Source organism: Notolabrus celidotus, chromosome 15, assembly GCF_009762535.1.
Source record: "Notolabrus celidotus isolate fNotCel1 chromosome 15, fNotCel1.pri, whole genome shotgun sequence".
Lineage (NCBI taxonomy): Eukaryota > Metazoa > Chordata > Actinopteri > Labriformes > Labridae > Notolabrus > Notolabrus celidotus.
This window is the reverse complement of record NC_048286.1, coordinates 26,699,006-26,713,970: the sequence shown is the minus strand read 5'-3', so window position 1 is coordinate 26,713,970 and position 14,965 is coordinate 26,699,006. Positions and strand designations below refer to the sequence as shown.

At 45.3% G+C, this 14,965-nt stretch overlaps 1 protein-coding gene across 2 annotated transcripts in view; it reads left to right on the top strand.

The window, feature by feature from the left end:
• Positions 1-14,928, top strand: part of LOC117827291 (protocadherin-8-like) — a 65,402-nt gene extending 50,474 nt beyond the window's left edge. The window contains exons 2-4 of one of the 2 annotated variants that reach the window (XM_034703830.1): positions 11,160-13,630; positions 13,734-13,959; positions 14,067-14,911. In XM_034703830.1, the coding sequence (XP_034559721.1) occupies positions 11,168-13,630; positions 13,734-13,959; positions 14,067-14,422 (3,045 nt within the window). In that variant the 5' untranslated portion in view covers positions 11,160-11,167 and the 3' untranslated portion in view covers positions 14,423-14,911. Of the gene's footprint in view, positions 1-10,099; positions 13,631-13,733; positions 13,960-14,066 lie in introns of those variants that run through there. The other variant, XM_034703831.1, reaches the window with a different exon arrangement.
• The last annotated feature ends 37 nt before the right edge of the window (positions 14,929-14,965 follow it).

The window sequence follows — 14,965 nt, the reverse complement described above, 5'->3', positions numbered from 1 at the left end:
GAGTTGGACAGTGTTTTAACATGCAATGCACATGTACATTTAATGTACAGCAATTACTAAAACCTTATTAATTAACAGAGCTGTTGTTATCTTTAAAGGCATAACTGCTTTTAAATAGACTTTTAAAATAATGGTTGTGCATATTATGATGGAAATTTGAAATGTTACTAAGAGAAAAATCAAACCACAGAACATTTTTGCTACTCCTAATCTTAGCTGTTTGATCACAGTGCCTGATGTTTAAATATTTACTTTTTCTAAAAGTTTAATTCGCCATTCAAAGGTCTATTTGTGGTAAATCGCACTTTGATTTAAATTTCATGACCCCCCGCTTTTGATTCTGTGTCAATCCATCAGGTGTCGTTTATTTGCATACCCTGTTCCCCACATAAGGTACGAAACAAAGTGTGCCAACAACAAACAGCATATGAGCTGTGAGCACTCTGACACAGCAGATCAGAGAGAGAACCACATCTGTGCCCTCTCACACAGGTTCGGCTCCTCGTAAGCTGTCATGCTGAAGGTCTCAAGCGGTTCACTTCAGTAACGTCTCATCCTGAGCGGAGCGTGACTGATCCAGCAGATGTGAAGGATCATTTCGTCCTTTAGCAGATAGCCTACTTTGGTGAGAACATTGTCTTTGCAGCTCCGCCTCATTAGCCCTCTCATGGCCTGCATGAACAATCAGGGCCGCGCTGCTGAAATATTGATTAGCTCTATAGTGAGAGGAGAGATTCTTCAGCTTTTTTTTTGGTCTGAGGCGTTTTGGTGCATATAGACTATTTGTTGAATATTGTTATTTGTCTTCTGCGGTTCCTTCCTCCCAGGGGAAAACAAAGCCTTCCCTTCAAAGAGTTGCAGAGAGGACACACTCTGCATAATACTGTGTGTGTGTGTGTGTTTGTGTGAAGCTTGTGTACTGTATGCGTGGGTGTGCGTGGTGTCCCCTCTTATTTTGCGTTGTTTTATATGGAGCATGTGCTGTAACGTTCAAAGGGAATTATATAGTGTTATTTATGGAGGGTGACTCCATAAACAGGGGAGCTTTAATACTCTGTGAGAGAGGAGCCACACAGCTGAGTTTACTGCCAGCTGGACCGGTGTTACCTGTACAATCCTCTTTACTCACATTAATACAGCCCTGTGCTCTAAATAGAGCCTCAGCACAGAAAATGTGGAGGAAAAGAGAGAGAAATAAGAAAGAAGGTAAGATAGGAGAGGAGTGGGAGACGAGATAAGAGTGAGGAATTACAAAGTAAGTGAGAGTGGGAGTTCTGTTGCCGATCAAAAAGGCAAAGACGCGTTTCCACCTTGGCTGCTAATGCACTCAGTGATTGTCTTGTGTGACTCACAGAGTCTATAAAGTAGGTTAGTGGGTTATTGCTTAAAGTTAAAGAGCTAATAAGCTTCCCAATGTTTTTATTCATGATGGGAATTCAAGTCTGTGGCAAAGTTTGTCTATGATAATGAACTGTATCATAAAAATGAAATGTGGTGAGCATGCAGAGTAGGAAAAGATGACTTATTTGTTTGTTTGTTTGACTCCAGATAAAAATCTTTGATCTCTTCAGCAGCATTTTTAAGGCTCTGATCAGGATAAAGATGACAGGTGAGCAGAGGAGATCCTGTTTTTAGAAAACGTGTGAGTGCGGATATCAGATAAGCTTTTCAAGAGTCAACAGAAAACACACATACTAGTGTTTTGTATCTGAGGAATCAAGACCCCAAAGCCAATAAGTGGATCCTTGAGTTAAGAAAACTCTCGTGTAAGAAGGAGGATATTTTCTAGGATTAGTGAGAGTTTGTAGGAACAGTGGCCCTCAGTCTGATGCGATGTTAAAGCCCAAAACATAAACCTTACCGAGTGACTGAACTTCACCAAACTGTGCCTGGGTTAACAAATGAAGCCTTTAAGTCCTATTGTTTCATGTAAAGACCAAATATTGTGACAGTCCTAATCTAGAGACCTACGTTGATCCATTTGTAATATTATGTTTGATTTCAGGATTGATAAATAATAAGATATTGAAAATTTGTAGGAAGTCTAATCACAGCTGCATCCATACCAAGAGACAATAGACTGCATAAATGATGGACGTAGTATCCATGACGTCACCCATCTGTTTCTGAAACGCTGTTTTGAAGCCAATCGTCAGCGGGTGCCATATTACAAATGCTGACTCCACCTAACTTCGGCCTAGCTAGTGTGAGGTAGGGAGGTGGGCCTTTACCCTTTTCGCTAACAGCCCACCTGTCAGTCAAGGCAGTCATGTCCTTAGATGGGCAAACTGGTAAATTTAATATCTTTGAAAGTATCGAGTTATAAAAAAATTCACCCCCGTACAGTGTGTGCTGATAGAGATATTAGCTACGTAGACCGAAGCTGTTTTTTTTAACCAGGCTGTACACATGTTTATTATTGCTGCAAAGATTGTCTTTGTTGAATGGGTGTGTATGTGGTTTACATTTTCTGCTGTTTCTGCTGCCAGCCTCAAGAGGAAGCTCCATGAACTGCAGTTTTTAACACTTTTGCATGGGTTTCATATTTTGAGACCGGAGGGCTCCACTTGGTTGCAAGGTGTGATGGGCAAAGTGCATCATGTCATTATTTGAGTCAAAGCATATAAACTGTTCAAATACAATACAAGTGAAAGTTGCTCAGTCTGATTTACAAGTACAGAAGTACTTACTTTTAAAATTACTTATGTATTTAAACCAGTTTTTCCAAAAGAATCTCCACATATTGCTGTATTTTGATAGTGCATGAGTGCAGTCAAGAGTACTTGGGTGTGTTTATTTAAACTCAGATTCTACAGATTTGTAGCTGCATAATAATATGAACAATCAACCATAGAAGAAATACTGCAACTAAAAGTCAATGTAAGCTGAAGATATGGTCATGGGTGCTTAGATGGAGAATTTTTGACATTTAATAGATAATAATAATTAACAAGACATATATAGCCCTTTTATAGGTACTCAAAGACGCTTTACATGAAGTGCTAATATTTAAAAATGAAATATATAAAATACATAAAACCGAGATGGGGAGGGCTTAGAGGTCCTATGTTTTTTGAAATGGTAGGTTTTGAGTTGTTTTTTAAATGATTGAATAGAGCCAGAGTTGAGGAAGTTTTGGGGGAGAGTGTTCCAGAGAGTTGGGACAGCAATGGCAAAAGCTCCATCCCCCAAGGTGCAGTACTTGGTCTTGGTGATGGGGGACAGGTGATTGGCATCTGAGATGGGACATGTGTTGGTTTATCTCTTGTTCACATGTACTGGCACATGTTTGTGCATATTCTCTTCATTTTAGTGGGAACAATCTGTTTCTGCTTTCAGACAAACTTAAAATGAAGTACTCCAAACAGTAGACTTCATATTGGTGCTAGAGTAAATGTCAGGGGATCACTGGAGGGCCTTATCCTCACAGGAACATTAATTTCAGTACGAGTAATTATTGAGATATTATTCAGTCTAGACTGAAGTTTGCTGGCTGTCTGACATTAGATTCTGGCTGTATGAAATTTGTGAACACAGCTCTCTCAGAGCTACTTTTTCAGAGACTATCTCACGCGTGTCAGCTATAAATAACTGCGTGTGATAGAACTGATCTGTCTCTGCAGCTGCTGTTGTAAAGTTAAAGTGTTTTTCTTTAATACTCTTATATAAACATGGATATAGAGCTCTCAGTTTAGATGTTTATCCCTCCTTAAAGCAGTGATTCAGTTTGTTATTTATATGTTACTGCTGTGTCTGCAGGATGACTTTTTCTCATCACATTGAAGATGTAAAGTGAGCCATTTGGCCAGTAAAAGTCCGGCCTATAGATTTCCTATAAGCCTCAGATAAAGTCGCATTGATTGATGAATTACCACAGGCACTTATAGCTGCATCCACCTGCTTTTGGCTCCATCAGCCTCACACATCACACGCAGCTCATCGGCATGCTGAGGACTCTTTTTTTTTAATGCACGTGGACCAAGAGAAGAAAGGGAGACATAACTTCACATGAGTGATACGCAGACGTCCGCCCACCCCCTCTCTCCATGCTTCTCTTAACTCATCCTCCACCCATCTGTTCCTCCACAGCACGGCACAATCTGGCGCTCTGCGACCATCAGGTGTGCGCACACGCCGCCCCCGAGCGTCATAACCTCACGCGTTAACTTGAAGTTCCTCAGCAAAATAAGACACAAGCTTACATTCTCCCCTCCCCCTGTTTCTCCAACTGCAAGACAGAATCAGGGGCCGTTAACCCCTCTATATATGTTCCCTTTATTCCTGCCTGATGTGTGAATCTTTATGTGCGCTCCTCATGACCTCTCCTGAATTCGTGAGTGCCAGTGATGGAAACAGCTCCAAAACAAAAGCAGATCAGACTCAAAAGCAGTGAAAGGGAGAATAAAAATGGGAGGTGGGAGGAGTTGTTTTGGAGGGAATCGGGCCTGTGAGCTTTTAAATCATCATTGGAAAGTCATTAGAAAGCTGGCGGGGCCGGGCGGAGTCGGCCGCACAGATTGCGCGCTCCCGAGCACAATACTGGTAATGAAGTGGAAGCGCAGAGGGAGTGTCCCGGGACAGATTTCTTTACACTGGTTACTCCTCCGGCCCTAAAGTTTCCCAACATCGATGTCTGTGGTGTAAAAAGCTGCTTTCATGAGATGTTAAGCGCTTTGTTTGTCGGGAGGAATTTATTCAAAGTGTTGCAGCTCTCCGCGACAGATGGGTGGAGGGTGATGGATCGGGGCAGAAGTTAACTAAAAGAAACAAAGATGGAGGCAAGAGAATAAATGTTTAATGTAACTGGACGTTATCAATCTGGTGGCGTTCTGGTGCCAGTCCAGGCCTGCTGCTGCATTCAGATGTGGCTGTCTCCAACTCACTGTGGGAGCAACTTCAGTGAAGACTGTTGGAGTCCTGCTGCTACACTCACGATGCAAATCACTCTGTTTAACCGAGCATTAGATCTATCTGTTCTGTTGTTTCCTTGAAACAAGCATATTCACTCTGCAGTTTGGCACAGATTCATCCCGCAAGCCTTAATTAACACTCATTACTCATTCTACACTTTAACTCATTTAGAAACAGAAAATTTTTTTTTGGAGGGTTGAAGGTCTGACTCTTTGAGGAGAGCAGAAGAGTCTTTAATTAGTCTTTTGTCCACAATTCCAGAAATTGGGGTGAGGTGTTGTTTATTTGCAAGAGATTCTCCAAGCAGAATTCACATATTTTCATTTCTTTTATTATTTAACTATCACCCACATATACTTTTTAAATGTAAAACTACCTCTGCACTACTCACCACTGCACTATTATCATTATTTTTTTAGCCTGTACATATTAGTCATGCCTATTTGTTGCTTCTTTTGTGTTTATAGTTGATGTTATTATTATTATTATATTTATATTTTTATTTGTATGCCTTATTCTCATTCCTTTGTACAAAGAGAACACAGATTACCTAGACAAATTCCTTGTGTGTTCAAGCATACCTGGCCAATAAAGCTGATTCTGATTCTAATTCTGCAGAGTTTAACAGTAACTTATTACCCAGTTGTAATAGAGACTTGACTCTGATTAATCAAACCTCATAACAACACCAGGGACAGGCAGACCACATATCATATCAAATCAATCCAAGGAAAAGAGCTCTGGCACTTTCACCTCTGCCTGTTGACACTGTGGCAAAAACAGTATAGATTCCATTTGCGGCTGGTCTTGAGAATTGGAAAATAATGTTAGCAGGGACAGATGTGAGAGCAGCGTGAAGAGCTAATGAGCCAGAACCATCTCTGATAGAGAAGGAGCAACATCATGTGCTGCAGTCAAGTAAACAGCAGATGAGCTGGTGAGAGCACCTCTGAGATGCATTTCACTAAAAGGGACTTTAACTATTAGCAGTAGTGATAATTGCAAAAGTGTTAAAAGTTGTGACTCATATGTTTGAAGGTGTGGCAGCTTCAACGCTCCAACAAGAAGAGCTTAATGAGGACAGAAATGTTCTGATCACCTTGTGTCAGCTTGTTTATGTCTTTGGTTGATAGCAGGGTAATAAGTGGGATAATATGCGCTGGTGTTCCTGCTCACCCTTTGCATAACAGCCCGCTCACTATACAGTATCCCTTGCAGTTTTGGTACAAGTGTTGCAAATATCATCGTGGCATTTTGTGGGAGGTTCAAAGAATACACTGAATCTTCTTATTTTCCCTTATTACCTATTAGTTTATCCATTAATTACTCTGGTCTACTACAAAGTATAATGTTTATTTAAACTTATCAAAGGTGGCGCCTTTCAATGAGTTGTGTGTTATTTACTAAGACTACATGGTATGGAAAACAAAGAAACGCATCAAGTTGGAGCAGGAAGACTTTTCCTTAAAATAAACATATTGACAGAGAATATCCAGAACCTAATTACTGGGTTCAGGTGTAAAATGAAAGTATTAATAAGTCAAGGGAGGTATTACCAAGACAACCACAATGATGATATCCTCTCAGTCTCTTATGGACTGACAGATATCCTTGATAACAGGTCTTTTGTAAGGAAATAACATTTTCTGTGACAAACATTTCGAATGGAATTGTGCTGTGAATTGTTGTGACCCTAACAGGAGTGCCATTCACCATACAACCTCTATTTAAGCAAAGAAAAGAGCCTAATTAACCTGAACACCACTCCATCATGTTTTCATTTTCCTCTAAGAGATCAGGAATAATACAGACTGAATGAGATGTTCAGCCCTGTGTGGTTGAAGTGTGATCTTTCTCTAGAAGGCCTCTAAACAGAGGCCATGGCACAAATCTCTCAAGTGTTGTACTCTGGAGCTTGATGGAAGCATTCAGTCCTAATCATCTTCATCAATAGTGTCGAGGAGGAGGCCATTAAACAGACCAGACGAGCCCTGGAGTGCGGCGCTCCGGTGGAGAGGCGATAATTGGATAATTAGTGCTGGGAACCAATTAGGGCTCTGCACTTGTGATGGCACGCGAGTTAAGCAAAGGTTAGCTGAGAGATGGTAGGTTGGGTGTGGGGGCTGATCGATTATCTTAGACCCCCCTCTCCCTCAAAGACAAACACACCATACATCCCTCCTTTCTCACCCTCGCGCTCTCTCCCCTTCCAGTGCTTATCTGACGGACAAAAGAGACCAAATCGCCTATTTCCATCTGAATGAGATAAGCCCCGGCAAGAGGTACGGATCGGCCGAGCGGCTTCAGACCCCAAATACCCGACGATCACTAGAGCAAATGGGTGCACAATGGAGAAGAGAAGAAAAGAAAGGAGTGGAGGGGGGGTCCTCCAAAGATGTATTTATATATGTTAAAGAAAATGCTAATATGTCTCGTGAAGAATAGAGGGGATTTTGGAGACTCTCTCTAATTCTGCTTTTGTTGAACTCGCGTGCAGACGGGCGAGAGTGACACAGTGATCACGTGAGGGTATTATTTAGCTTTTTTAGGTGTGTGTGTCCTTCACATGACAGATTTGCATTGGGGGGGATGGTTAGGATGCTGGAGCCCGTCAAACATCGGATAAGAAAGTCTCCCTTGTCTTCTCTGACGCGCGCGCACGTGCACATGCAGAGTTTTTAATCCTCGAGGCGAGACTGAACATATAGTGTAATGTGTCTTTGATTGCTCTGTGATTGTGTGTGTGTGAGAATGCTGACAGTGTGAGAATAGCATCAGACTGATGAGACCATAAAGAAATGAAAACACGCTGAGTCTCACAGCAGAGGTCACGTGATCATTATTATCACTGAGGAGAAATAAACCCTCCGTGGGCTCAGTTTGGACACAATGAGCTCTCCATAAGGATCCAGAGTGAAGGAAAGAGACGTTAGATCAGATCTGATGTGTCTGGATGTCTTCATATGGAGCTACTTTGCACTTTATTAAGCATCAAGTTTTGCCTAAAGCACTTATAACCATCAACAACAACACATTTATTAGGCTGCCTTTGGCTGGTTGTGTTCACTGAGTTAAAATTCAGTTAAAGCATTAATATGTGTTCATAAAAAGCTTAATAATGACTTATTCAGTTATGATTTTTGTCTAGCTCAGCCTGTAAGCCCTGATTCTATGAGGTAAGGCCTCTGAGAGTGCAGATGGATCTGCAAACACATATTTTAAAAGTTAGAGACTGTATACAAATCCTGCACTGGAAAGGGGTGGAGAACCTTATGTTTATCAGAATGTAAGAATCCATCCAACAATATTTTTTGTTTTAACTTTGTATATTAAAAGCTCTTTATGAATCGTCCCAATAATTCCGAGTCATTATTAACTCCTTAAAAAGATACAGAACTTTTGTCTTCTGCAGCTGTTGAAATACAACATTCCGATGCCACAGCAAAATTTGTCTTTTTGATGAATCATCACTTTATATCAATATAAGAAAAAAAGAAAGAAACAAAGAAACAAAGAACAGGAAAGGATCATTGTTTGGATTTTTCAAAATGAGTTTTTCAAATTATACAGCTCCTGTGATGAATGGTCTGCTTGTGTTGATTTTGGCTCCCTTGTTGAAAAAATAACACCTCTCATCTCTTTGCAAATCTCACCCTGTACTTGTGTGTTGTAGTGATTTCTAACAAAAACTCTCCTCCTTTAGTCTTATAACAGTCAGACATGCATCATTGTGCAAATGTACTGTAGAAAAAGTTAAAAAGGGTGTTTCTTCAGTGTGCTGTCAGTCACCTAATCTGACACCTCCCCCTCACAGTGTTTACAGCAGGCATCACAAATTACAACATAAAACAGTCAATCTTCATGCTGATGGTCACATTTACTTTTGTAGCTCATAAAGAAGCATCACTGTTAGTTTCAGCCTGTTTCATAACGCTTAAAAAATCCTCACAGGAGCTTTAAGTGCAGTGCACAGAAGTTCATGTTCCAATAAAGCTGGAACATGTTCTTTTTGGATGCACCTGTCGACCTACAAGTTTACTAAAGTTCGTTTTTCTGGATTTCTCAGGTCAAGAGAAAAAAACAGTCCCACAGCTAGCATCCTGAAAAAAAGGTGAAACCATTTTGTCCAAGTCCCTGAATGATACAGTTCACAAAGTGACGACTCCAAATGTTAATAAGTGATTTATAAAGTGTTATTAATGATCTAACAGCTGTTAATAACATTATCACTGACAAATGATAAACACTTAGAAGTTCAGAGAAGCATGATTTAAAAAAGAGCACAAATATTTTTTCATCACATTCAGTTATCCTCTGTTGTCCCGGATCTATCTCTGAATGAAGTCTTCTTAGGACAAGCCTGACTGTGTCTAACTCTGCAAGCTGCCTGACACCATGTTGTCCATTCAGGTGTCTCCTATCTGACTTTCTGTGGCAGATGGGTTCTTTATAGAACATGCCAACTGATATTAGCCTCTACTGCAAGTGTTTCCCCTGAACAAGTGAGAGAGAGGGGAGAGGGAGGGAGGGCGAGAGAGAAAGAGAGAGTGATTCCAATGGGAAGAATGAGAAAATCTCTTAAAGAACCGTGACGGGGCCCCGGCCGCTCTCTAAATGTATTTTAATAGGAGGGACCCTGATGTCGGGGCCAATTCATCTCTCATCTCCTCGTAATGAAAGGAGTCGTGGCCGGGACCAGGGCAGGTCCGGGGGAGGGAGGGGGTGAGGAGGGTGAGTTGGAGGGATGGTACAAAGGCTGCATGTGGCTCTGCCTCATTATGCTGCAGTTAGGCGGAGGCCTGCGTGGAGGCAGCAGGGGTGAGGGTCCCCACAGACCGGCTCAGGGGCCACAATGCAGGCATGGACGGCTGCAAAGGGAGACCCTGCCATGCCATTATCCCTCTGCTGCTAACGAGGGCTTCATACGCCTTTGATATAATCTCACCATAGAAATCCTGATAAATCCCCCCCGCGTTTACAGCCAAATCCCATTTGTAACGGTTACGTGTATGCCTGTGTGAGCGCGCGCATGACCGCTGCTGTGTGTGCATGTGTGTGTAGTCTTCACCTGCGCCTCTCTGTTCTGGCAGCCGAGGCCAAGCAGTCTCATGTCAACCCGGGCCGTTACACCAGCTTTAATTAAAAAATCCCCTCTATCTCTCTCGTGCGCACAAGACATCTCGTGAGCCGATCTGGGCTGGGACTGAATTAGAATAAGATCAATGTTTAAGTGGATATCGTCCTTTTCCCAGCCCCAGATATGATCTGATAGGCAAACAGTTACTGGATTACATCACACTTGGGAGATGAATAATAGAAGACAGGGCAAATTTATGGAATTTATTAATGAGAATAAAATGATGCTATTACCACCAGTTACACCACATTCCTGCCATTATTCTGCGGGTTACGCTGCATCAGCACTCTGTGAGCTCGATCATGAGTCCATTATATGAAATCTTATCTGTGTGTGTGAGTGGATCTGGGTGCTCTGAGGTTGGAAAAAAGAGCACAAATCACGTCAGATTCGCGCGTGCATGAAGTTATGTCTCGATCAGAGGTACAGGGAGGTCACCGGGACAGCTCAGCCTCACTCTCACTGCTTTTACTCAAGAGAGGGACACGCGCGCAGGGATCCAACAGAACAGTGTAAGCATAAATCTCTTTACACTCAGAGCACTCCTATAGCATCCTGAGCAGATACTCCTATTCAAATGCTTTGTCCTCTAGCTCAGGGACACTGCGCATCTCTGTGCTCCCCCATGTGCCGGTGCGCAGACTCATTTAACAGCCCGAGGAACATAAACAAGCAACGGAAACTATAGTATTAAATCAAGCCGCGCGTTTAGCCCATATATTGGGTGCCAAGTTTCTGCGCACAGTCCAGGAATCTCTAAACAGGGTTTAGAGGTCTTTCTGAAGTCCCCCTTTTTCCCCCTCTAAAGCCCGGATTGGTCACAGTGCGGCTCATTTGCATGCCTCGCCGTATAAACCCTCCTGCAGACACTGCAGCCCTCTTGCGCTGAGAGCAGCACACCTCCAGTAGAGAGAGAGAGAGAGAGCGGAGCGCATCAGAGTGCGCATTGAGAGACATATGGAATATTTATTACTGGCTTTACACAGAAAATAAAGAAGCAAGGGAGTGGACAAAGCAAGGAGGGGAGATACTTTTTAGGTGCTTTTGTTGAAACTTTAAACCGGACTCAGAGTGGACAGTTTTCTGAATTTCACAATATTTTGGAGTGAAGGTGTCAAGATGGGAGGAAAAGGGTGGAACGGGCGGTTGGTGCTAGTGTGCGTCTCTCTGGCGAGCCTGGCTGCTGTAACCCGAGCAAAGACGGTGAAATATCAGACATTTGAGGAGGACGCACCGGGGACGGTGATAGGAAACTTGGCCAAGGACATCTCATTCTCAGCCTCCTCCTCGGGAGGCTCCAGAAACAATTTCAGGATGATGAAACAGTTCAACTCGTCTTTTATCCGGCTGAGGGAGAGCGATGGACAGCTGAGCATCGGGGAGCGGATAGACCGCGAGAGGATCTGCAAACACACCCTGCACTGCCTCATAGCTTTTGATGTGGTCAGCTTCTCCAAAGAGCAGTTCAAACTCATCCACGTAGAGGTGGAGGTCAAGGACATCAACGACAACTCCCCCGAGTTCCCCCGGAAAGAGTCGAGTATGGAGATCTCAGAGAACACGGCGGTGGGCACGCGGATCCCGCTGGACTTTGCTGTGGATGATGATGTTGGGGTGAACTACATCCAGAGCTACCAGATCTCCGTCAACAGCCACTTTTCAATCGACGTGCTCAGCAGGGCCGACGGGGTTAAATATGCGGAGCTGGTGCTCATGAAGGAGCTGGACCGGGAGACGCAGGCTTCTTACGCGCTCGAGCTGGTTGCCATGGATGGTGGCAACCCGTCCCGCACCGGAACCACGCGCATTAACATCAAGGTGAAAGACTACAACGACAACAGTCCTGTGTTTGACCGGACCAGCTTCTCCGTGGACCTGCCCGAGGACGCACCGGTGGGCTCCCTGCTGCTAGACCTGAACGCAGAGGACCCGGACGAGGGTCTCAACGGTGAGGTGGTGTATGGGTTCGGCCACCAGGTGCCCACAGAAATCCGGCAACTCTTCAAAGTGGACCGAAAGACCGGACGGCTCACTTTGGAGAGCCCGATTGACTTTGAAAGTAAGAACACGTATGAGTTTGATGTCCAGGCCACGGACCTGGGTCCGAACCCGAGCCCGGCCATCTGTAAGATCGTAGTGCAGGTGCAGGATGTCAACGATAACGCACCGGAGATCTCCATCACCCCCATGACGTCCATCACAGCGGGGATCGCGTACATCACAGAGGCGGCGGCCAGAGAGAGCTTTGTGGCTCTGGTCAGCACCTCGGACAGAGACTCGGGCGCAAACGGGCAGGTGCACTGCACGCTGTACGGACACGACCACTTCAGACTGCAGCAGGCGTACGAGGACAGCTTCATGATAGTGAGCACGAGCCCGCTAGACCGGGAGAAAATCCCTGAGTATAACCTGACAGTGGTGGCGGAGGATCTGGGCTCGCCCCCATTCAGGACCATCACTCAGTACACCATCAGACTCACGGACGAGAACGACAACGCGCCGGTGTTCAGCAAACCAGTGTATGAGGTGGCGGTGGTGGAGAACAACGCACCAGGTGCGTACATCACCACAGTGGTGGCGCGCGACATGGACCTGGGGTCAAACGGGAAGGTCAGCTATAAACTGGCGGACACGTACTTTATGGGCTCCCCCATCTCCACCTTCGTGTCTCTGGACCCCGCCAGCGGCTCCCTGTACGCGCTGCGGAGCTTCAACTACGAGGTGGTGAAGCAGCTGGAGCTCCGCATCACGGCCAGTGACGGAGGCTCTCCGCCCCTGTCCGGCAGCGCGAGCGTCTATGTGAGGGTCGTGGACCAGAATGATAACGCACCGGTCATCACTCAGCCGCCTCTCAACAACGGCTCCGCTGAAGTCCTGCTGCCCCGGGATGCACCGAGCGGCTACGTCATCACGCGTGTGGAGGCGCGGGACGCAGATGAGGGCGTGAACTCGGAGCTGTCCTACGGGCTGGCCACTGGTGAACCCTCGGTGTTCTCCGTTAACAAAGCCACGGGGGAGATCTACCTCAACCAGGTGCTCAGCCACGACGTGGATGAGACCCTGAGCCTGACCGTGACGGTGAGCGACAACGGGAGGCCGGCGCTCACCTCCACTGCCACGCTCCACTTTCTCATCATCGCGGGCTCCCCGCCGAGCGACAGGACAGTGTACCAGGCCGGCAGCGGGGACGAGACGCACGCGCAGTGGGACCTGTCCGTGGTGATTATCGTCGTGCTGGCGGGGAGCTGCACCCTCCTGCTGCTCGCCATCATCCTCATCGCCACCACCTGCAACCGACGCAAGCGGGACAAGAGCGGAGAGGACAGCGACTCGTATGGGGAGAAAGACACGCTAGAAAGGGGCAGGAACCATGTTGGGGACAACCCGCTGCTGCCTCTGCACGCGTCAGGTGCGGGGGGAGAAGGAGGCTTTGATGGACACTCGTACAGCAGCCAGGCTGGAGGGTTCACCTCCGCTCACCCTGGGGGCAGCGAGATGTGCTCGGCCTCGGAGGATGGCAGCGAAGTGCCCTGCGTCTACGACTCAGACTCTAACAACAAGCCCAGGAGCAACAAACATGAGGTGAGAGGCACCTTCGGGACACCAAGCAGGGTGGGGAGGGGATACGTTGTGCTTTGTTTTTGTCCAGCAGACATTAACCTCTGCTTTCTCTCTCCTCATGCAGGGATACTCCACTCTGCCCGGATATGGCAACGGAAAAGAGGCAGTGAGACCCATCACAATCTGGAAGGGGAACTCTTACACCACCATCTCGGCCCGGGACCCCGCCTTCAGTGGTAAAGACAGCGGCAAGGGGGACAGTGACTTCAATGACAGTGACAGTGATGTCAGTGGAGACACCCACCTAAAGAAGGATGGGGTTGTTGTCCCTCCAATGGGCGGGCAAAATGGTAAGAAAAAAGTAATTTCAAATTAAAATACCTATACTAAAAAAGGGAAATACTTAAATGACGTCATTTTGGTTCCAAATCTCAAACCAAGTCTTCCTCTCTTTCAGCTCTATGGGCGTGCACCAGTGAATGTAAGGTCCTGGGTCACTCAGATCGCTGCTGGAGCCCCTCAGCAGTGAGAGCCAACGCAGCCCCCTCTCCGGCCCCCACCCTCTCATCCTTCAGCAGCCTCTCCAAGACCGCCTCCCTGCCCCGGGACCCCCACCGCAGGGACAACTACTACCAGGCCCACCTCCCCAAAACGGTGGGCCTGCAAAGCGTGTACGAAAAGGTGCTGCACAGGGAGTACGACTACGTGCTGGTCACCCCTCCCCGGCCTGTGAGGGTGCAGGAGATCACTGATGTAACCCTGCCAGTGTACACCCCCACCCCGACACACTGTCCCAACAACGACAGTGTGTGAAACTGACTCTGCACACATACATACACACACTTGAGCTCACTCTCAAAGAAATGTATAAAGTTTTAATTTATGACACATGACAATGAGAAACGTGTAAGATTTTGTTGCTGTGGAGAGTGTGCATCCAAAAGTTTTATCTCCTGATATTTGTGTTTGTTTGATTGTAAAAGCCACATTTGATGTCCATTCAATCATTTTATGAGACATTTTGCTGGACATGAAGTGTACCATATGCAAGTTTTGTACATATAGAGATTCTATTTTTTATAAAAGTAATAATTAAGCAAAGATATGTAAATATAAATTGTAATTATTGATCTTTACGCACGCTGATTATTTAAAAAATGGCCCCAGAAACTGTGCAGTTTGAAGGGCGGTTGACCCATAATGTATCAAGTTGATAACTGATGTATGGATTTATTTGAATGCAATAATAAGTAATTGTACAGATTCTTTTTTATCATCACGGTATTCTGAGAGGAAATAAACTTTGAAATACTGTTCTGAAAACAAGCGTTTGTGTGTCTTGGTGAAGAGATTGAG